Below are 24,723 nucleotides of genomic sequence, written 5' to 3' on the forward strand. Positions count from 1 at the left end.
CCGATGACTTCAGGTCGAACACGCTCCCTTATAGTGGCCGGGATTGTGTCGCTGCGAGTTATAAAGCGGTACTGGTCTGCAACTCGCTGCACAGTCACGTGCGCGAATTGCGGGAAACGCTCGACGAATCTCTGGTGCAACAAGGGGCGGTAAGATGTTGTACCCGCCCCCGCCGTTATTTCGTAGTAGGAGCGGATGATGAAGAGGTTCATTTCTTCAGTCCATTTCATCCGCTTCCTACGCGAACCTGCTGAAGTGGTCGCCACAGATTGAGGCGAAACAGCTGCAGCAGGCGGAGCTGTGCTCCTGGTCGTCGTGGCGCCTAGACGTCGAACCGCCCCACGACTAGCGGTTTCGACGCCGTGCTGTCCATTACGAGAGCCCGACTCAGTCATCAAGTCAGACGACTCCCGCCGGTTATCCGTACCGGACCTTAAATTTCTCCTTCTTCTCATTTTTGGTAGTGCATTTTATCCCTAGTTGCCGGGTGTTGAGATAGCTTCCTTAGTGAGTAATCTGCAAGACTGCAACGTTCCTGCACTTTCCTCACCTACCTCCTGAGACGCTGCGGTGGCGCACAGCCATTCAGACTGAAGGTATCCATCCCTCCTCTTTTCACAACCGGGCTTGGGACCGGCTTCGGCGGAGTTATTATTGATTTTTTATTTCATTTGTTTTTTTAGTTGTTTACCCTCTTCCCTAAAATTTATTAACCCTCACTTTTTAATAAGTAACATTTTAATTCCCTTATATTGTTAGTGTGCTATTGCTGTCACTACGGGCAACAAGATGTACATTGGAGACAACAGGTGAATAGGTAGATGATTGCAATGATGAGTGCACTGCGACCTATATCCGGGATAACGATGCATAAGTGGCTAGGGAGGGTGACCGGTGATGCGACGGACCAGTTCGTTGTTAGACAAATTGTCTACTTGTTAGACCGTCTGTCTGTCCGGCACACTTGCTTCGCTTGTAAACTTTCGATTTATTTATTCTAAATGAATGGAAAAAACTATGATTATTTACTAGGGATATATACTCACGTAACATTCTCGGCACGGGGAGTTGAAGTAGGATAAGAGCTTCGTCACGGCGTGGCATTTTGAAAGTTACATTGCTGTCCATAAAGGCGGTGCTAAGATTGAAAATACCGCATTCCCCGAAGAAAAATGTTTAATGTATTAGATATGGCAGATTGAGGGACATCAGACAATCATGGTAACTAGAGTATGTTTGTTTGTACCCTGGGGTCCGGCTGGCTAACAGTCCAAAAAGGATACTACCAACCAAGTACACCAACAGAACTGATGGCAGGTACCTAGCCTATGTTGCCGGAAACACATTATCGTTTATAGTCAAAAAACGGTCAAACACGTGGCCAACAGATAATCAAGATTTTCCAAAATCTACCTAAGAGGCCTAGTTGGAGGACTATCGCTCAGATAGCCAAGAAATCTTTAACCAACTCGAATCAGTTGTGAATTTAGGAGAGGCATCGACCACCTGCGTAGAGTTGCAGATGGAGTGTGGTGACTTTAAAATATTTTGTCCGTAATTGGATTCCACTGGCAGAATTAACAAGAGAAATGTTCAGAACTGAGTTCAACTGGTTTGACATTAACGGTGGATTGTAAAAAGTGGGCATACCATTATTAGGGAAGATAAATGAGGAATTGAGGACTGCAGCGTTTAGACATCTGCCTTTGTCATTGGTAATCACCCAGATTGATGGATCTGACATGCACCTCCCCCGTGATGAGAACATTGTTATAGTTTTCACAAAAGGTGAGGAGCCTCCCAACAGCGCTGTTGAAATCCTTGTTGGAGATACTGGGAGGGAGATAAACCCGAGCAATTACAAAATTGGACGAGAGGTTGGGTGTTTCCGCTATGACGATATCATAGTCTGAAACACAAGTGACTTGGCGGAAGCGAATGGATTTACGGAAAGCTAAAATGACACCACCATAGCTGCCCTCCATAAACTTGGCTATAAGGTTACATCCAAAGATTAATTTAGAGAGGGCAGAATGGTTAAAATTGTAGGTTCCTTGCAGCGCCCCAGAAGGTAACGTTGCTCTGAAGTTCCTGATCATTATGTTTTACAACAGTTCCATTCAGCATTAGCAATATTTTGCTGATTTCCCTCTGGTATATGAAACCACCGCATAACCTATAAACCAGAGTTTTTGATTTGAAAACATTGGGCAGCGTTGTTGCAGGGGGCTTTTGCTAGGTAAAGCCTGGACTTTTCTTTTTGACGACATTGCTAAATTTGGCTGAACCTCTGGCAACCATATTGGAGTCCAGAGTGGCACTCTTGATACCAGAGCTCCGTTTATAAGGAAGAGAGGGGAACACACTATCAAAGCTATCTGAACCCAGCAGAGGGCTATAGGATATTAGGTCCTAGGTTGGCATCCATAATAAAGCTTTGAAGTTCGCAGCTATGGTTAAGACCGATCTGCTCCTCAACACCTTCGAGAATTGGCTGAAAGAAAAAATATTTCCTTCCCAGTGGAAAACCAAAAGTTGGTGTCTCTTCCGAAACCCCAATAGTCATTTGGAGATCCAGTATCACATCCTCCGGTCAGCCTGGAGAAGATGATGGGAATAGCCACCTATAAAAAACTGTTGCCTACCGTCGAAAGGGGCGATCACCTTTTGCAGCAACAGTACGGGTTTTGACGCGCCCAATCTACGGTGCATGGCGGTTCGCCTGGCAAAAGACACACGGAATTTTAGTAGCTGCTGTGCCCTGTTTGCAGTGGATGTCAAAAAACTATTCACTTCCGCCAGCTGGGGCCAAATTAAAAAGGCATTGCTTGACTGACATAGGTGTTTCTGGGTATTTGGTGATTCTGGTGAACAATCACTTCTCAGAGAAAACACTCTGGCATAGCATGGATGAGGATCTTAAAAAATACTTCGCCACGTTGATGATATAAAAAGCCTACTTTCAGAGGGTAACTGTCACGAATTTCCATCCGATTTGAAGAGGAGAGGAGTCAGGGCCTGAAAAATATGGTCAATGGGGATGTGCTACCTTGTTGGTTGGGTGGTATTCCGGTTTCTCGAAAAACCTTTCCATCAAATCGAGAACATATTCTCGAAGTGGTTTCACTCTTGCTCGCCGATATACTTTGGCGTTTTCCCGACCTTTCTAGACTTCCAGTTATACGATAGGCCGGTGCAATATCTTAGTATTCGGAGTTCAAATGCTTTGTATTTTCTCATGGCTGGGTTGGAACAGGTCTACATAGGTGCTCCATAACAGATCATGGGTCTCATCAGGGTCTTGTAGAGAATCAGTTTGGCTTTGGCACTAAGACCTATTTTCTTGCGGCCTTATTGGGGCGGAGATTTGACGCAAAGATAGGGGTGTCATCGGCATATTAGATAAGGTCAGCGCCGGTCTCAGGAATGGGAACGTCGGCCATGAAAACATTATATAAAGTAGGCCCTGAAATGGATCCTTGCGGTACTCCTGATGTTATTGGCAAGAGATCGGAAAATTCGTTTCCCATGTTGACGTAGAGCAGCCTATTGTCGAAAAAGCTGATGGCAATTCTGATAATTGGAATTGTGAAGTTGTTTTCGATTAGGTTGTATAGCAGCCCGTTTGCCTATAGGGGATCAAAGGCCTTTTCTAGATCCAATGCACAGGTTACGGTTGGCTAAAGCAAATTTTAAGGAGATGATGGGTAAATTTTTAATGACGGAATTGGTAATCTCGTCAGGTCCGGCTTATTTTTTACCGTTTGGGTTGTGGTCCAAGGTGGTAAGTTGTGGAAGACTCAGAAAATGTTGCGAATCCACTGGTTTGACCGCGGTGTTCGTAGCCGAAAAGGTGACTAACTTATTGGAATGTTTGCAAAGGAATTTTCTGATTATCGCTTCAACAGTCTCAGTTAAGGCCGGGTCGTTTCGCGGCGGAGAGATGTGGAGCTGAGTCCCAAATAATTCGGCGAAAATGTGCGCTTTTCTAGCGTCACTGAAGACTGGTTTCACGTTGGGCGTGTGAGATCGGGGACGCGGAGTTGAATGTGACAATACTTAGTTCCATAAGTTAAGGGCAAGTTTAATTGCAGTGAATTGGTGCTGCACGTTGCTGGGCGTAGAAGTGAAACTTTCAACCAATTCTTGGAAACCCTTGTTTGGTTGTTTGACGTTTGCTTGATTCGCTGCTTTGGGAAGAGATTTCTTGATAGCTTGCGCGGATGACACTCCTGGGCTGGTCAAATACTGTGAAAGTTGAGTCCTTGGTTGCTTGCTTGAAGATTTCTCAGTTGCCTTCCCGGTTTTGGCAGCTGTCCGTCTAGCTACCATCTCTTTATCAGCTGAACATCCACGACAGTCTGCATGGTGCCAGTTTGGCCGCAGATGCACCAGTGCGGAACTTCCATGGTGGGTCTTAAGCATTCAGCACATGGATGGCTCTTGTGCATTTAACGTATTTGTGCATTCTTTGGTAATTTTGGGCGATATGCCCAAGGTTTTGGCAGTTGTAACACTGCACTTCCTCCACTAGTTTGATATTTTCCAAGGTAATCTTTTGATGAAAGAGGTACCTTGAAAACTTCACTTAGCTCTTGGGCGGACTCAAAGTTGGCCTTAAAAAGACCAGATTGAGATTTGATAGGGAGCGAGGTATTCTTCCTTCGGAGGGCCTTATCTTGTTTTGTCACAAAATTTGCAACATCCGAACTTTCAGAAATGGGTACTCTGAAGTGAGTTCGGCCACGCGGGTAATTATGGATTGAGTTCTAAGGATGGAGGAGTTGTTGTGGTGGTATTAAACTCAGCGACAACATTTTGGCATGGTTCGTCGTGGACTCCGCAAAAATTAGGGATCTATCGTCCCTCGTGTCTTTTAGGCTCGCCTTTCGGCTCTTCCCCTTTAGAGATTTCGGTAGCTGCGGGATATTAATATTATATGTCGTAATTGGAGGATTCTTTTTTCCTTGTTGGGCTTTAGGGCATTAACAGAGGATTCACTGACACTTGGCACTAGGGGAGCACTTATAATGTAAGCACTCACCTTTTGCTTTTCGGGTTTTTCACCCGACAGGCGATGTTGAAAGTTCTATTGTACTTTGAAAAGCAATAATTTAATAAAGTGGTCGTTTTCGAATCACGTTTAATGGGGAACTTGTTGGTATCAAGCAAGATTTAGTCTTTTGATGATAGCAGATGTAGTGCGGCGATTTGTCGTCATTAATTTCGGGGTTAGACTTCTCGAGGTACACGTATGTATGTGCGTTTTCATTTCAATGAAGATACGTTAAATTACAAACACCCTTTTGAGTTGTTTTTTTTTTTTGGGAAACTCATTTATTCAAAGGCTACTCGGATAGAGAGTCTGCTTCTCGGTTGACATGAGCGAATCAAACTTGAGTTAAATGATGGACGACTGCTTCTCAGTTGGAAATCAGCTTACGAGAGAACAAAGCAGCTGAAGGTCTAGTTGCCATTATAAAAAGCCACTTGTGAGACTCGGCCACGGAGATAAAGAGCAGAAGTGAGGCGTCGGATTCACAGAATGATGAGAGAATAAGAGAAATTGGGTAAGATAATGAGGGAGGTTGTGGTATGCCAACAAGGCATCGAAAGTGGCGGCAGGAACTATATGGGACCCACCCTTCCTTCAACACCTTCATATTTAGTCACTCTACTAGATGTTATAGGGAGCAGCAGGGAGAGTGAGAATAGGCTGGGTTATGTGTCGCCTTAGGGAACAGGTGGCGTTAAAACGGTGCTTTAGATGCCTTGGCTTTGGTCACATTGCGAAGTCATGCACTAACCCAAATGACAGGTCAAAGCAATGCAGGAGATGCGGAGTGGAAGGCCACATCAGCAAGGACTGCGGAGCTGACCCAAATTGTCTACTGTGCAAAGGAAAGGAGGGTGTGGACCATCGGCACATTGCGGGCAGCAGCAGGTGCCCGGAATACAGGAGAGCCCTTATCACAAACCGCAGATGAGGTTGATACAAATCAACCTCAACCACTGCGAGGCGGCGCAGGATCTACTCGCGCAAACCATCCGCGAGAAAAACATCGATGTGGCCATACTAAGTGAACCATACCGAAACCGCGGTGGTAGCGTTTGGGTCAAAGGCCAAACGGGCCAAGCAGCGCTGTGGACTTGTGGAGAACAAGCCTTCCAGGAAATAATGGAGCACCCGGAGGAGGGCTTCATCAGAGCGAAGGTGAAGGGCATCCACATCTACAGCTGCTATGCTCCACCCAGCGCTACACTCGTCGAGTATGAGCGGATGCTTGCTGTGCGACCACCAGGCAATCTGCATAGAGATCAAGGGCGGATCGAGCTCGAAAAAGAGTTTTTGCAGAATGCCGGGTGGTATGTTTGGCTGGACAGTGAAAGCTTTCGAGGGGGACACGTTTTCCGCGCTGCTCAAATCCGACATATCGTTGAATGGTACGGCTGGAGAGAAAGGCAGATCCAGATCACTCGATGAGTGACGGAAGCATGCGATGCTACTATGCCCAGAAGGCGATTGCTCCCCAGTAGGCAACACAACTACTGGTGGAACAACGAAATCGCAAGTTTGCGAGCCGCATGTTTTCGGGCAAGGAGGCTTTGCCAGAGGGTCAGGGGAAAACTCGGTGGCGACGGTCGAGAGGAGGCACACAAGCAATTGCGTGGCCGCCTAAAGGAAGCCATTCGGAGGAGCGAAAAGAACTGCTTCAAACAGCTGTGCGACCATGCCGACATAAACCCTTGGGGCGAGGCTTACATAGTGGTGATGAAAAGGCTGCGGAAATCACCCCAGGTGACCTGTCCGTGCCTCCTGAAACAGATTGTTACCACTCTGTTCCCTCACCACGAAAATAGGGGAAGGCAAATTTTTGTCCAGCAAATGATGGCATAATACCGCCTGTAACTGTGGAGGAGCTGCGAGAAATATGTGGTAGGTTCGGTGACAACAGGGCCCCAGGTTTGGATGGCATCCCCAACCGAGCTTTGAAACTGGCAGTGAAGACTAGGCCCGACCTTTTCGCCAACACCTTCGAGGCGTGCCTAAAAGAAGCAATATTCCCTGCCCAGTGGAAAAAGCAAAAGTTGGTGTTGCTTCCGAAGCCCGGCAAGCCACCTGGAAAGCCAGCGTCGTATCGTCCTATCTGCCTGCTGATACAATGGGGAAGATGATGGAGAGAGTCATCTACAACAGACTCCTGCCCATCGTCGAAGCCAGCAATGGTTTGTCGGAACGCCAGTTTGGTTTCCGATGCGCCCACTCTACGGTGGACGCAATTGGCATGGTGGTAAACCTGGCAAAAGGTGCACTAATTTCTGGCGGCTGCTGTGCCGTGGTGGCGTTGGATGTCAAAAACGCATTCAACTCGGCCAACTGGAATAGAATTAAACGGGCGTTGGCTGACATAGGTGTCCCCGGATACTTAGCGAATTTGGTGGAAAACTACCTCTCAGAGAGGACTCTCTGGTACGGGACGGATGAGGGCCCCAAAGATTACATTGTCACAGCCGGGGTACCACAGGGATCGGTACTTGGTCCCCTGTTGTGGAATATCATGTATAATGGGGTGCTTGCTCTTCCCGTCCCAGAGGGGACTACGATTGTCGGCTTTGCTGATGACCTAGCTGTGGTTGTTGCAGCAAGACACCCAGAAGATGTGGAGGTTTACGCAACAGAAACAGTGAGAGCGGTAAAGTCCTGGCTAGAAAAGGCCGGGCTGACCTTGGCGGACGCGAAAACGGAAGCGGTCTTAATAACGAAACGGAGGAAAAATAACACTGTAAAAGTGGAGGTCGGTGGACATACGGTCGTATCAAAGCCGGCTATCAAATACCTGGGGGTAATAATTGACACCAAATTGAGTTTTAGGGAACACCTAGAGTATGCATGCCAAAAGGCAGCCAGTGCCACCACGGCACTTGCAAAAATGTTGCCAAATATTGGTGGGCCGAAACATTGCCGGAGGTTGGTGCTAGCCGGTGTGGTGCACTCCATCCTGCTCTACTCGTCACCTGTGTGAGCAGAGGCGCTTGCAAACTCTCAGAGACGGAAGCAGGTGAACTCGGTTTACCGGCGGATGGCTTTGAGGGTTTGCAGTGCTTTTAGAACCACATCAGATGAGGCAGTATTGGTGGTGGCAGGCATGATCCCGGTTGACATTCTGGCCAAAGAAATGAGTGTCCTGTACAATGCAAGACATATGGAGGGGCATGCACAGCGTAGAAGTGCGGCAAGGTCAGAGTCGCTTGATCTCTGGCCACGCAGATGGGACGAGTCTACGAAAGGTCGGTGGACGCACAGGCTCATTCCCAACATTAGGGTGTGGCTTGAGCGAAAACATGGGGAGACCAACTACCACATTACCCAGTTCCTCACGGGACACGGTGGTTGTTACAGGCAGTATCTGCACCGCTTTGGGTTGGATGATTCTCCGAATTGGCCCAGATGCGATGGCATACTCGAGGATCCAGAGCATGTGATGTTTCACTGCCCACGATTTGCGATGGAGAGAAGGAGCTTAAACCAGGTGCTGGGCAGGAGCGGGACCTCGGAGAGCTTGGTTACTGAGATGCTGGAGTCTGAGGAGAAGTGGCTTGCGGTTGGCTCCGCAATCATCCAAATCCAGGAGGAGTTGCTGAAACCTACCCTGCGAAGTAATACCTCAATGGTGGTCCCGCGGGGCTGGGGCTGGAGAGACCGGGGGTGGCTTTTAGTGGGTGTGAATCCCACACGCGCCCGCTGTAGTTCCGCCGTTCGGGCGGCGGACGTGTCTTTCTAAGATTATCCACCTCCGTGTACGCACAAAAAAAAAAAAAAAGATGTTATAGGGAGTTACCTATTGTTCAATAGATGGCTATCTTTCATGAAAAATCTATATGATTTGTCAGATGGGTGGCAGTGTCCTAAAATCTGCCTTTCTGTTTTTTCATCACTAAAACAGCGGAAGTAAACGTTGGTCTAGGCCAAGAAGTGCGTGATACCTTCAGTTACCTAGGAGGAGCTGCAGGAAATATGTTGTAGAATACTAGGCCCTAGGTTTGGATGGCATCCTTAACAGAGCCTTGAAGCTGGCAGTAATGACTAAGACGGACCTCTCTGCCAATACCTTCGAGGATTGCCTAAAAGAACGAATATTCCCTGTTCAGTGGAAAAACGAAAGTTGGTGTTGTTTCCGAAACCCAATAATTCAGCTGGAGATCCAACATTATTTCGTCCGGTCGGCCTGCTGGATTCAATAGCGAAGATGAAGGAGAAAATCATCTATAAGAGACTGTTACCCATCGTCGAGAGGGGCAGTCGTCTGCGCAGCATCAGTACGGGTTTTGACGTACCCGTTCTACGGTGGATGCAATAAGCATCGTGGTTAGCCCGGCAAAAGACACACTGAATTCTGGTTGCTGCTGTGTTGTGTTGGTACTGGATGTCAAAAACGCATCCAATTCCGCCAACTGTGGCCAAATTAAAAAGGCATTGGTTGGTGTTTCCGGGTATTTGGTGATTCTGGTCAACAATCACCTCTCAGAGAGAACACTCTGGTATGGCACGGTTGAGGACCCTAAAAAATACTTCGTCATAGCAGGGGTTCCCCAAGGTTCGGTGTTGGGTCCCTGGCTGTGGAATGTCATGTATAACGCAGTGCTTGTGATTATTGTTCCAGAGGAAGTTACGATGTAGGCTCTGGCAATCACCTGGCTAAAGTGGCTGTAGCAAAGCATCCAGGGGATGTGGAGGTTTACGCGACGTAGAAGGAATTGGAGACATGAAGTGGCAGGAGGTGCATTTTTTGGAGGGTGGATCCACTATAGATATAATAGGACTGAAATGTAGATATGAGAACGAGGCAAACAAAGAGGAGGAGTCAAACTATGCTTGATATTCTACATAGAGGAGAAATATTTCTGTCCATTTCTCACAAATCATTCTACCTGGAGACAAGTTTAAAGAAGCTGTCGTCAGTTTCCTCCATGACCTCGTAATCCGGTAAATTTCACAATGAATTATAATCAGTGAGATATGATAAGAATGTGCTTGATAAGGAGTATCTCGTTTGTGATGTGTCTTATTTTTTATTTATCTTTTTTTGTTCTCGCAAAATGATATACAGCATAGAAACCATTATCAGCTGCGAAGTGTGCGAAATAAGGGACTGCGTACGTTTTCTCACCTTTCCACTAGCATTACTGAATATTTTTCAATGCCCACTCGGTTCCATGCTAGATGCTTTCAACGTTATCGGACTTCAAGCGAAGCTGTAGCTTTTTTTGCTTCCAATTGTTTTTCACGCCATTAACCGGTGACTGCTATGCTGGTCACAACAATTCCATTTTATTTTCAATTAGGTGAATATAAGTAAGCCTAGCGCTGGTGGTATCAGTTGTCGCCAATAAATCCGTCCGTTGAGACAGCTTTGCGTGATATTGTGATTTAAATTTCGTCCGTATCTATCTAAAGACGACGAGCGAAAAAAAAAAATCCAGTACCTGTTAAAAAGATACTCAGCTTGAAGTGTAGATTTAGTGGTAGCTCTAGAGTTGGCAGTTTTTAGCCAGATGTATGTTTGCATATAAATTCAGTTGGTTGCGAGATTTTCACGGGTTTCGAATGAAATTTGACTCTATGAGTTTTTATGGATGTGATTTAGTGTTCGGTGTCCGCCGTGGGACTAAAATTGAAGAGTTCTGGATATTCCAGTAGAGTGTGGGTGGCGCTAATTTAGTGAAAGCGAAGTGGTGTGTTGTGTTTATTTGTTGAGTCCCTCTTTGTGTTTATTCTTGTTCTCGAAATAATCCTTACTTGTACTGACCTTAATCTGCACCAAACATGAAGTACGACAGCATAATTCTGATGGACTGTGATGAAGATTCTGAACGGTGAGTACCTGATTTGTGAATCCATATTTTCGGGAGTCGACACCAATTTCCCTGCCGAAAAGCTACTAAACTGGTATGGGACTGCCTTGAGAGACTGAATACACTCGGCTCGTCCAACAAGGTCTGGATACTTTGGGTCCCAGGCCATGCTGGGTTGGAAGGCAATGAGGCAGCGGATGAACTAGCCAAGAAGGGAGCAGGGATGCCTTTACACGGGCCAGAACCCTTTTGTGGAAATGAAGAGAAACGGTTGAGGGAACTATATTGGGCGGGCCTACCAGGAATAGAGCAGTCCAGGGTGCTTATTGGGGGATACGAACCCATGCGCACAAAGGATTGCTTAAACCTCACCAAAAAGAACCTCCGAATTATAGTGGGAATTCTCACTGGTCATTGTCGGCTGAACTATCACCTAGCGAAGCTAGGGATATCTACGGACACTGCCTGCAGGTTCTGTGAGGAGGAGGACGAAACCTCTATACACGTCCTGGGACAGTGTCCGGCACTTGTGCAAAGTAGGTCGATACATCTGGGAGAACACTTAATTCCAGATGCAAAGCTGAAACTTCTGGAAGTGGGGAACATACTAAAGTTCCTAACGGTTACAGGCCTGCTTGAGATACTATGATCAACAGGTACACTATAACCAGTAAAAGGGGCACAATAGTTCTTCAAGGACGCGGTACGACTTTCCCATAACAGAATAATACTAGCGGCTCATTCAGTATTGAAATCTTTTGAAAAATCAGTGATTACGTGATAAGTACTCTTATCTGCAATTCCCGAAATTATTACTGCAGTGAGCAATTCCATTATACGTTGATTAGAGAGTAAATACCAGATTGATATGAACAATCAATGCCGAAATCTTTTGGCGTGTGGTTAGAGGCCAAGACAGCATTATCGGCTCTGGAATTTAGTTTTATGAATTCCCTCACTTCTTGGGAATACGCAAATGATGGTCAAGGTCAAGAAAACATAATCCAAATTTGCAAAAAGCCTTCGAATCTGATCGTGTTAACAAAACTGTAAGGGATTTTAGAGAACGGTAGCCCACATTGGGCGCCCTTTTGAAATACGTCATTTCTGGATCTATTTAGGTGGTTTTCCAGAAATTTATTCATTTACTAATAGCACAGCAGGTCTTTGCCGAAAATTCTTCGCCTGGAGGACATTTTCCTGAATTTGCCGACACGGTGCACTATTGACTAGTTCTGGGCTATGTTCATGGTTTGGCAGTTATAATAGTGCATCTTGTCAAAAGTTACTATCTGATGAAGGATAGACTTCACCAGGTATTTAATACCTGTTGCCAAAAAAAAAGACCCCAATTGGGGCTCGATATGATTCATCACAATATTCGAGTCAGTTTTTATAAGGACGTAAATTTTCAAGCCTTCATCTACCCAGGGGCAGTTGGGGAGTTTTTCTTTCTAATAAAAATGAAAATTTTGCTATGATTCTGTATAAATTTAGCAGAAATTAGGGCAGAGTAAGTTCTTGTGTTCTTGAGTATTATTATTATTTTGTTAAGGGAAAGTCGCACCGCGCCCTTGAAGAACTATTGTGCCCCTTTTACTGGTTATAGTGTACCTGTTGATCATAGTATCTCAAGCAGGCCTGTAACCGTTAGGAACTTTAGTATGTTCCCCACTTCCCGAAGTTTCAGCTTTGCATCTGGTATTAAGTGTTCTCCCAGATGTATCGACCTACTTTGCACAAGTGCTGGACACTGTCCCAGGACGTGCATAGAGGTTTCGTCCTCCTCCTCACAGAACCTGCAGGCAGTGTCCGTAGATATCCCTAGCTTCCCTAGGTGGTAGTTCAGCCGACAATGACCAGTGAGAATTCCCACTATGATTCGGAAGTTCTTTTTGGTGAGGTTTAAGCAATCCTTTGTGCGCATGGGTTCGTATCCCCCAATAAGCACCCTGGACTGCTCCATCCCTGGTAGGCCCGCCCAATATAGTTCCCTCAACCGTTTTTCTTCGTTTCTTAGATTCATAGCCATGAAACCGTTTCCGATTCCACAGAAGGGTTCTGGCCCGTATAAAGGCATCCCTGCTCCCTTCTTGGCTAGTTCATCCGCTGCCTCATTGCCTTCCAGCCCAGCATGGCCTGGAACCCAAAGTATCCAGACCTTGTTGGACGAGCCGAGTGTATTCAGTCTCTCAAGGCATTCCCATACCAGTTTAGAGTTCACCTGGTTGGACCTAAGTGCCTTGATCGCTGCTTGGCTATCGGTGAGAATAGCTATGTTCTGCCCCCTGTAGTTCCTTTGCAGATTAAAGGAGGCACATTTGTCTATGGCGTAAATTTCCGCCTGGAATATGCTAGTGTACCTGCCCATTGGCTCAAAGTACATTTTCCTTGGACCAATGACACCGGCACCCGCTCCCTCTGCTGTGAGGGATCCGTCAGTGTACCAAGTAATCAGTTGCTGGTTTAAGCCGTATGTCACAGCCACGCTTTCCCAGTTTGTCTTGTTACTCCAACGTGTTTCAAACTTCTTATCGAAGTGAAACCTCGTTGTCATGTTGTCCCTCGGTATCAGTAATTCGGGATACCGCCTAGAAAGGATATCAATCTTCCTTCGATTTAGGCAGCTCCCCGCCTCACTCATGCTACCGGCCATCCTGAATATTGATCTCCTTGCCTGCATCTGTATGTGCAGATGGAGAGGGGTTAATCCCAGAAGGACCTCCAGGGATGCCGTTGGGCATGTCCTCATTGCCCCACTGATACACACGCAAGCCAACCTTTGGAGCTTATGTAATTCCCTGGCTTGTGTGCTGAGTTGGGTTCTTTCTGCCCAGATTACCGCTCCATAGGTAATCATTGGTCTTACTATTGCAGTATATATCCAAAGTAGTATCTTCGGGCTACAACCCCATTTTTTTCCTGCTATGGATCTGCAAGTCATCAGAGCCCTCGTGGCTTTCCGACAAGTGTTTCCGACATGTGTCTTCCAGAGTAATTTTTGGTCTAGCGTGATTCCCAAATATTTGACCTCTGTTTCTCGTTTCACCTCCATATCATGTAATGTTATGGCTTTCAGGTGATCCAGCTTACGCCTCCGAGTGAATGGTACTATGGTGGTTTTGGTTGGGTTGATCCGCAGTCCCACCTTCCTGCACCAGGCACTAGTAACCCTTAATCCAGTTTGGATTCTATCACATAGGGTATCTTCATATTTGCCCCTACAGATTAGAACAATGTCGTCCGCGTAGCCCTGGACTTGTATTCCAGTATTAGTTAACACGTCCAGGAGTTCATCCACTACCATACTCCACATCAGCGGCGATAGTACTCCGCCCTGTGGACAGCCTTGAGTGGTGTTCATGATAATAGAATTTGTACCTGTTTGTACCTCTATTTGTCTGCTTTCTAGCATTTTGCCCATCCAGAGTGCCAGGGTGTTTCCCACTCCTTTGCGGCTCAGGGCATCCTGTATCTCTGTGTGCGATGTGTTGTCGAATGCTCCTTCGATATCCAAAAACGCGCACAGTGCAATTTCTTTTGTTTCAATGGCGTCCCGTAGTACCTCTGTCAGCTGATACAGAGCAGTTTCAGTTGACCTTCCTGCCCGGTAAGCGTGTTGACAGTGATGTAAGGGATTACGCTTTAGAACGTTGGTTCTAATATAGTTGTCTATGACCTTCTCCACCGTTTTGAGTACGAACGATGTTAGGCAGATTGGTCTGAAAGATTTAGGGTGAAAAGGATCCTTTTTACCCGCCTTCGGAATAAAGACCACTTTTGCCCGTCTCCATGCCCTTGGTATGTAACCCAGTGCTATGCTCCCCCTTACCACCCTCAGAAGAGACTCTAGGATAATTCCTAGGCCTCTCTGGATAAGTGCAGGGAAAATGCCATCTGCTCCGGGAGATTTCATTGGTTGAGAGGTTCCCACTACCCATCTTAGCCTAGCTTCTGAGCATACCTCTTTTGCTAGTTTCCAGCTCTCTTTCCTTCCCCTTTTATTCGTTGTTGGGGTGTCAGGCAGATTATTGTCGCCTGCCGCCGAGGGGTAGGACTCTGGGAAATGAGTTCTGAGAAGCAGGTGTACCCTGTCCTCCTCATTCTCGGTGAATGTCCCATCTTCCTTTTTCAAGCAGACAGAGGATATTCCCCCGTCTTTGGCTACAACCTTGTACAGCCTGGTTGCTTCTGTGATCTGTTCAATCCCTTCACAGAATTCCCTAAAGCTGTTCCGTTTCGCTTCCCTGATCGCGTTGCTATACGCAGTCAGTGCATTTTTATACCTCCGCCAGTCCCCGGTTCGTTTTGCCCGGTTAAAGAGTTTTCGTACCTCCATTCTCATTCTGGCTAGGTTCCTGTTCCACCATGCTACATCCCTTGATGACTTGACTGTCTTGGCCGGACAGCTGGCCTCATATGCGTCAATGACGATTGTGTTGAGGTCTTCCACCACCGTTTCTAATTCTAATTCGCTCCTGATGTCACCGCTCCCTTGAAGGTGGGCAATGTTGTTCCTCAGGTGCATTGTGTAGGATTCCCAATCCGTTCTCTTGGGATTCCTTATTATTCTTTTTATTTCGGAGTTACCCTCAATGTCGAATCTGATTATCCTGTGATCAGACATTGAGGGTTCATCCGACACCCTCCAATTCCTGACCATCCCGTTCATTAGGGTATTTCCTAGAGTTATATCTAGTACCTCTTGTCTGGTGCTGGTCACAGATGTTGGAGTGTTCCCTACTTTGTATATTTCTAACTTATTACTAAGAATAAATTCGAGAAGGTACTCACCTCTACGATTAGTGTCACTGCTTCCCCATACTACGTGGTGGGCGTTGGCATCGCAGCCGAGAAGAAGTGGTAACGCCCTCTCCTCGCAATACTCCGTCAGCTTTGCGACTTGTTCCGGCGGAGCCCGGCTCTCGTCTCCTGGGAAGTATCCCGATGCTACCACTACCTTTCGAGTGCTCCTCCCGGCTTCCAATGAGACTTGGATAGCCACAAGGTCCCCGGTTAAGAACTCTGAAAGACATATGTATTTTAGATTACGTTTGAGAATTATGCAAGCTCTTGGTTTTTCACAAGACGAGTCCCAAATTACCTGCATGTCTCCTCCTTGCAGACCGCGAATCTGCCCCCGGTACACCCAGGGCTCCTGAGCCAGCACTATTCCAATGTTCTCCTTGGAATTTGCCCTTGCAATCACTGCAGATGCAGCTCTCGCATGGTGGAGGTTTATCTGGGCTATCCTAGTGCTGGCCATTGGCTCCGTTATTGTTTGGAGCTCTTCTCCACTGTCGGAGTGTCACCCTCCTCCTCCGACATGGCGCTTTCCTGCGCGTTGCTGTCCACCCCGAGCCCTAGCAGTCCTAGGTCTAGGTCGTCCAGCTTCTGCTCTTCACTGGGCAGCAGGTCTATTTCCCTGGTTGATCCCGTTCTTTCCGCCTCTATGGCTTCCGCGACTTCTTCAGGGACCTCGGTAAGTTTTCCACCCGATGCCTCCTCCGAGGTCTCTTTCCTTGGCTTTTCCTTGTGCACATGCACGGGTATGTTGCCAAATCGGTAGTTGATATGACAACTCCGACGTTTAATTGCCTCTAGGGATCGGCCATCTACCCCGATCGTGAGGAGTTTACCCTTTCCCTCCACCTTGCTTCTGAAGACTCTCCATAGTCGAGTATGGAGATCTTCGTTCTGAGCAATTAGGAGTCTCATGAGGTCTTCTGTTACTATTGCCGCGGCCTTTGGGAGAAAAACTGTCACCATGTGGGCTCCTGGTATATCATCTCCAGCACATGTTGACAGTTCTACCCCCTTCCCAGCCTGGCAATCTAGGAATTATGGTTCTGACCCATTCTGCGGTACCTTCCGTCGCGCAGTCCACCAGTATAAGGCCTGGTCGAAAGCGTATCCCGGTGAACACCAGTTTCGACGTCCATCCCTTGATCATCTGCTTGACGACAAGTTCTTCAATGGTTTCCTGTTCCTCCCGAGTGAGTATTTGCTCGGGAAACCTTTTTGGCAGTATGACCAGTCGAATGCCCTTGACCGCACTAGCATAGCTAATGCCGGGCTTCCTGGGTCCTGCCTTCACTCCTGACCTGCCCGGGTTTTCTCCTCTCGTGGGTTCAGGTCTGGGTTTTTTGGGGGCATTCCCTTCATGCGGGCTGATCTCTGCTGCTCCCCGCTTTCTCGGCTCCGGTAGAGATGGCTTAGGTCTGTCCTGAGCCTTCTTAAGGGCCTCTTCTGGTTTCAGGCCTTCCTTCAGATAGCGCAGGTACCATTTAACCCCGGCGCCACTGAGACCTGTCTCCTTCCTGACGTCTGTTATATTTATCTCAGACGTGCTTTTGCTGGTCCCTGCTCTTTGAGCAGTGGTGTTCGTTGGCTGTAGTCCATGCAGTATACCAATGCTCACCTTGGATCCACTGCTTGGCGTCCCAACTTCTCCCTTCTTGGGTGTAGTCACCTGGCTTTCAGTAATTCGGAGACGTGCCTCCACCTGATTAACCAGTTTTGGTGCGGTACGGGGCCCCGCTTTTTTGGTTTTTGTTTTTTTTTTTCCAATTTAGTACTCATTTGATTCCCACGAGTATGGGGGTTAAGAGGTCCGCCGTGCCATAGCCCCCCGTAGCACGGTAAGATCTAACTTACTCACTGAGGCGACCAGGTATCAGTGAGGCTCCGTTCGAATACAGTCAGTTACCCCCGACTGCAAACTATCCAATGGGCACGGTTCGCATGACACCCTGGATTGGGGGAGGTGTTTTTCGACTCCCCAGTCTAGATCCGTAGCGTTTTGTTAATAGTAGGGTCACCTCGTACAGGGTGTGGCTATTACCACTCACTAACGGTCTTGGTAGACGAGAGGCTTGGCCCCTGAAAAGGCACACACCGTCCCAGAGGAGAGACAACTCATCCTTAGACAAAGATAGGTTCGACTCAGGGAGCTATGTTCCGCATCAGTCTATCCTGCAGTACACTGCTTGACCCCGTGTTCTTGAGTAAGGCATGAATGAATTTTTTTACGTGGATTTGTAGAACTGTAATGGAGGTACTTTCACTTTTTTAAGCGCTATAGAGGGGGGAGAGGGGGCAGTTAATTTTGTGCTAGTATTACCACTGGTCTTAATGGCGGTCTATATTTAAGCATTTGCTGGCGTGTCATATTTTTAATACACTGAAATTAAATTCGTCTTCATAATTTCTGCCATTTTACACCTGTTGGGGGAGCGAGACTATCTGAGTCGGTCTGCTACTGGTTTCACTGCTATTTTGCTGTTGTTTCGGCTGCTGTAGCCGGTTCCACTACCGCTGCCCCTTGTCCCCTTGTGTGGTGTCTTTTATTAAGATCATTTTTTTCTCTTTGAATGGCTTATGGGGACCGTAACGATAATGATGGCAGGCTTGTGGACCTTCTACCGCTTCGCCATTGGTGGCACATTCTTCGAGTAAGCTTGGCATAAATTCAATTGGGTTTCGACTGACCGAAACCATTCCTACAATCAGATCGACCACTTCGCGATCAGCAGTAGATTTAGCAGTTTTCTCCTGGATGTGCGTAACAGTAGAGGCATTGACATCAGTCTGGAAGGGAATCACCATCTGATGGACGCTTAAGTTCACTAGCGTGTTGCGTCCACCACTCCTCACAATGTTGGGGAGCTCTGACCTACTAAGTGGAAAATCGACCGCTTGTATGATCCAACTGTCGCTCGACAGTGGGGGAGCTATCTTGCTGATCGAACGGCAAATATACTGAACAATCCTCCTAAGAATATCGATGTGCATTCAGATGCCATCAAAAATACTCTTGTAGTAACTAGCTATATTTCGCTCAAATTGTTGATGAACCAGTCCGACCTTTAGAGTAGACTGGCCGAATTCGTGGTGAAGGTTCAGTGATTCTAGTCGATCATAGCACGTAGAAAATATCAGACCTGATTCTCTTTTTCGCGTGTATTCGACAGCAGAGGTGGACATTTCGGAGACAAACGAGAATGCAACAGGCATGGGTTTTTATTCGCCACATTTTTGGTCTACGGATCTAAATCATAAATTCCCTTATCTGTGAGTAGGCGATAGATTGGTATACAACCGAACCAATCATGGTTCAGGGGATGAGCTGCCGGCGCAACAGGTTATGAAAACTTTGGATTTTGGAGCTGACGACTGAGGCAATCACCCGTGCTCGTGATCATCCTTTAAGTGGTTAGTAAAATCATGGATAGACTGCGATTGTGTTTCTATTGGCCTAAAATGGCTTTGCAGGTCGGGGACCACATCCGTAATTGTGAATCGAGCAAGACGTCAAAAGTTCGCAACCAAATGCTACGTTTATATATCGGTCTGATCGGCCCATAGCCCAGATCTCGTGCCGAAAAAATTAGCGCAATAGTTGAATGAATTATGTCCTTACTGGACTACAGGCCTGGAATGTTTCATCTTTCTAGATGACGTAGTAATTTATGGTGAAAACAAGATGAAATTATAACCTGAGAAATATAAATTCCTGTGCGAGAAAGTAGGAACAAGACAAGATCCCGAGCTAGTAAAAAGTGTTGGAGGCTTCCTCAGGCCCATCAAAGTTAATCACGTCCAATTATTTCTGGGACTTCTTAAAATTTGTCCTACCACTTATAAACTTGCTCTGCAAGGATATTAAGGATTCATTTCCATTTAATGTGAAAACGGATGCAATTGGGCAAACCAATAGGAACAGTGCTGCTGTAAGAAACTATAGCGAACGATCCGGCAGTCTACCTCTCAGTCTCAAGCTGTAAGAGCTCGTTTCATCTCTACTTCTACATGTTTGTTCCAAAAAAGCTTCTTGTTTAGAATAACTCCCAGATATATCACGGAGAGTTGAAGGATTGTACCCCCCAGTTTCCTCCTTTTTGTAAATAACACAATTGTGGTTTTATTTGGATTTACTGAAAGACCATGCCTGAGTCAGCAACTGATAATCAAATCAACGACGCGTTGTGTATTTCGAGACACCGTTCCGAGATCTCGAACGACAGTTAGCACAGCCACGTCATCCGCATAAGTTTAAGCGTGTATTGGCAGATTTCGCAGTTCACATACTAGTGAGTCCATCAACATACTCCACAGAAGTGGCGATAGCACTCTTCCATAAGGGCAGCCTTTCGTCGCTTCCGGTATTAGGTAGCGATCAACCCCCACCCCACAGCAATCTTTGCGTTAGCATAGCATAGATCCACCTAATTAAAGGTACATCAACACCATGCTCTCTGGAGGCATCACAGAGCTTTTGGAAGGGCGCACAGTCAAAAGCCCATTCAATGTCCACGGACACTTCCATCGCTTTTCAGAGTTGGGTTCTCTATCTTTAAAACCAAAGAGTGAAAAGCAGATTTACAGAATTTTTCACGTTGGTAAGCATGTTGGGTTTCATTTAGTGGGTGCGACCTTAGCGCCTTTTCGCGAATGTGACGCTTAACAGCCTCTCCAGAAATTTCAGCGAAAATGATATCAAGCTGATTTGCCTGAAGTTCTTTGGATTTGAATAGTCATCTTCCCCGGGGTTTTGGTATGAAGACTACCTTAACATTCTGCCAAGAGGAGGGCACGTGGTCCAGAGCAAGACATCCACGAAAAAGATTTCTTAGAAGTCGCTCGTGCTCTATACCCCCCTTTAGCATCACTGGGTAGATGCCATCCACACCAGGTGGTTTGAAGTGTTCAAATGATAGTATAGCAGCTCTCGCTTTTTCATTGGTAACAACCGCTCTCGCAGTGTCCCAATTTACCTTGCAACACTTTCGTCTTGAAGGGGTTCCAGAAACCGCCAATTCTCGTCTTTCCACTTCTGAGGCCTATTCTCCCGGGTGGTGTACTTCCAAGAGAATCTGTAACTCACCTCTGGAGTTCGTGAAAGTGCCATTCGGTTTTCTAAGAGAGTCCAACTTGGCGGACTCATCCTTATATCCACAACCTGGAAGTCTCCCTTTCACCTTCCAATTCCTCACAGTAATCGAGTCTCGTTTCGAATGTTTTACGAGCCTCTTATATTCACGTTATGAGTTCCGGAAGTTTAGCCAGGCTTCATCTTTATCGCTTTTGATAGCACGATTTAGAAATCGTCTGGTTGATTTCCTGAGTCTCTGCAGTTCTCGGTTCTACCATGGAACCGTTTTACCACGTCGGCCTCGGAGAATAGGAGAAGCCTCTTCAAAGCACTCTAAAGGTGTGCAGTCTAGAGTTTCCAATTGATCTTCTATCACCAAAGGAGTCCTAAGTCTCCCAGGGAACTACACTTTGTCACCAAGAAGTTCATTGAAATTTGCCAATCAATTTTTATAGCATTCCGTCTTTGTATTACAGACTTTTCTCCTGCAATAATTAGATTAAATTCTAAGTAAAGGTGATCGGAGAGTGAGACTTTATCTAACACTCGCCAGTTTCTAATCAACTGTAACAACTTTGAAGTGCAGGCTGTTAGGTCAATTACTCCACTTCTTCTTGGCCCCACGAACGTAGGGGCACACCCTACGTTTGCGATCATCAAACCCGCTGAAGTGATATAATCAGGCTTCTCTCCTTTAGGATTGCATTGCTACTGTCCCAACTGTTCGAGAAACGCTTCAAATACAATGTTCGAAAAATACGTTCTTTGAAAATACTGGGACCGGACTTCTTTCGAGATTCAGCCAAACTCACGGTTGGGTGAGAACGAGATGGTATAATAAACAAAACGAAAGATTAGTGTTAATTGATTAATTTTATTGCGCGCACAAAGCAGGATGAGAAGAAAGGAAACGAAAACGAGAACGAGAAAACAGTCAACAGCGAATTGCGCGTGAAAGTTGATGATAAACGTCAAGCGGAGATGTAGAAAAAGAACCGCTGTAAAATGTCCTGGTGAATTGCCGCTTGAAATCCATTTTGACTTTGATGAGAAGCAGGAGATTTGAACATTCTCCCCACCTTCTCCACCCGTTGGAGAAGTTTAACTTGATAAGACCTGAGGCTGAGAATCTCCCTCGGTGGTTGAGATTAGCAATAGTACCAATTTGGAAATTGGTCGCGTATATGTGGAGGTTGTAGTTTTGAGGGTTACCACTCGAGTGAGACCATCTTTGCCGGAATGCGTTTGAATAACTCTGGCGAGCGGCCACTTTGATGGAGGATACCGCTCATCAGAGATGAGAACCAATGATCCTTCTTTGATGTCGTGATGCGATGTTTTCCATTTAGAAATGGACTGATGTGACTGGAGATATTCAGCTGACCAGCGCCAGCGTTCCCAGAAATAGTGTAAGCGTTCCTGGATCCGTTGGAAATGAGAGAGTCGTGAAGTCGGTACATCAGTGAGTGTAGGCTCAGGAATGGTGTTGAGGGGAGCACCTCTAATGAAGTGTCCAGGCGTGAGGGCAGAGAGATCATCTGGGTCCTCAGTGAGAGCACTCAGCGGTCGTGAGTTGAGAACGGCTTCAACTTATGCGAGGAACGTCGAGAAGTCTTCGTAGGTGAGAAGCGTGTCGGCGATCGTTTGTTGCAGATGGTATTTTACGGATTTTACCGCTGCTTCCCACTTTCCACCCATATGTGGTGCTCCAGGTGGATTGAATTTCCACTGGGTCCCGTCATTTGCGAGAATTTGGCGCAAATGCTGCGATTTTTGTACACTGCTATTGAGAAGTTGCTGAAGAGTGACGTCAGCACCCATGAAATTAGTACCGCAATCACTAGTGAGTGATTTGCAAATCCCACGGCGGCTAGTGAAGCGGCGAAATGCCTTGAGGAATCCTTCGGTGCTGTAATCCGTGACAGCCTCGAGGTGGACAGCAGATGTTGAGAGACATATGAAGACGACGATCCAGGCCTTGTAGGTTCGAGTTCCGCGTCCTTGATAATATTTGAGAGACACTGGCCCCGCGTAGTCAACTCCTGTATGCTCGAACACCAATGAGGGCTGTACTCGTTTCGCAGGAATTTGGCCCATTAACTGCTGAGCACGTATTCCTCGTATACGTGTGCAAGTGATGCACTTTTGGATGAATGATTTTATCGGAGCTCTGCCTCCGATGATCCAGCAGTATCTACGAATGTAGTTCAGAGTCAGCTGTGTTCCTCCATGTAGAGTGCGAGAATGAGCGTTGGCGATGATGAGATGTGACAGTACGCAGTCTTTCGGAAGTATAGGCGGATGTTTTCTATCTTCGTCAAGCTGAGAGTTCTGAAGTCGACCACCGACTCGTAAGAGTCCAGTTTGGTCAATGCGAGCTGTCAGACGTGATAGTGCATGAGAGTTGGGAAGAGGTTTGCCTTGGGAAAGGATACGAATTTCTGATGCGAAGTATCCTTGTGTAATACGAATCCAGTGGGTGAGAGCCGCTTGCAAATCCGCTGGAGTGAGAGCCGAGATGCTGAGTTTGGAATCTGGTGTCCGTTTGAAGACTGCTACTGCACGTAGTAAAGTAGCAGTGACTCTGACAAGTTTTGTGAGAGTGCTGCATCGAGTCAAAAGATGATCCAAAGGCAAAGATGGAGTGGATGAGACGACATGTACTGCCGATCGCATTTCCATGTCTTCATGAGAGACATCAAGTGGTGAGAATGAAGGTCACTGGTGACAAGATTTGGTTAACCAACCTGGACCTGACCACCATAGAGAGTGCTTGATGAGTTGAGAGGGGTTTAAACCCCGTGATGCGCAATCAGCTGGATTTTGCTTGGTGGAGATGAATTTCCACACTGCCGACGGTGAGATTTCATGAATGTCACGTACTCGATTCTTGACAAATTCCTTCCAACGGGTGGGATCACTGTTAATCCATGCGAGGGTGACCGATGAATCTGTTCACAAAGTAACTGGCATGTTGATCAAGTTGAGAGCCTTTCGTGTGCGTGAGATGAGCTTCGCGAGGAGTAATGCGGCAGATAATTCTAATCGTGGAATTGTGAGACGTTTGAGAGGAGCAACTCGAGTTTTTGCACAGACAAGAGTTACTTTTGATTGCTGATTTGGATGAGAAACTCTGATGTATACTGCTGCAGCCATTGCAGTTTGTGATGCGTCCGAAAATCCGAGTATCTCGACATGTGAGAGGTCAGATGTGAGATTGAGCCAGCGTGGAATTTTGAGGTTTGCGAGATCAACCAATTCACTCCTGAACGTCTTCCAACGATGAGTTATCTGAGGAGTTAGTGGGTCATCCCATCCAATCTTTTCTAGCCATAAGTCCTGCATCAGAATTTTGGCTCGAACAATGACTGGTGAGATTAATCCAAGAGGATCAAACAACTGAGCTGTTTCTAACAGTATGATGCGTTTTGTGATGGCCGAAGTTTGAGATGTACGGCCTGTAAAAGTCAAAATGTCCGGAGAACATTTCCAAGACATCCCGAGAATTTTACACGTAGACTCATCGAACTGGTGAGATGTATTGCTGCTTAGACTTGATGAGTTGAACGATGGATGATTGCTTTTCCACTTCGCTACTGGAAAACACCCGGTGAGACAGAGCGCTTCAACCTGAGACGCGATTTCATTGAGACGTGAGAGAGTATCAGCACCTCAAGTGATGTCGTCGACGTAGCTACCCTTTTCAAAAGGCTCGATTGCTAACGGGAACTTGTGGCCCTCGTCGCTGAGCAGTTGTTTAAGAACGCGACATGCTAACGGTTGTAAGATCGTACATTGCAGGCTCGCTGGTGCTTGATTGATGATCCGTCCAAAGTATTCTCTGGAACTTCCAGTCATCTGGATGAACATCTATTTGACGGAACATTTTGGTAATGTCCGTTGTAAAGATGAATTTGTGCTGCCTTACATACAGCAGTACATCGAAAATGTTTGCTTGAAGTTTCGGATCGGTATGCAACGTATCGTTGAGTGAA

At 46.6% G+C, this 24,723-nt stretch overlaps 1 protein-coding gene across 2 annotated transcripts in view; it reads left to right on the top strand.

Moving 5' to 3' along the window:
• LOC119658632 (G protein-activated inward rectifier potassium channel 3) overlaps positions 1–24,723 on the top strand; it is a 263,585-nt gene that overhangs the window by 118,776 nt on the left and 120,086 nt on the right. Inside the window, exon 1 of one of the 2 annotated variants that reach the window (XM_038066158.1) lies at positions 10,362–10,875. The exons of the other annotated variant lie outside the window; for it this stretch is intronic. Coding sequence (XP_037922086.1) covers positions 10,826–10,875 — 50 coding nt within the window. The 5' untranslated portion in view covers positions 10,362–10,825. Of the gene's footprint in view, positions 1–10,361; positions 10,876–24,723 lie in introns of those variants that run through there. 2 annotated transcript variants of the gene reach the window in all.

The sequence above is a fragment of the Hermetia illucens genome, chromosome 6 (assembly GCF_905115235.1).
Source record: "Hermetia illucens chromosome 6, iHerIll2.2.curated.20191125, whole genome shotgun sequence".
Lineage (NCBI taxonomy): Eukaryota > Metazoa > Arthropoda > Insecta > Diptera > Stratiomyidae > Hermetia > Hermetia illucens.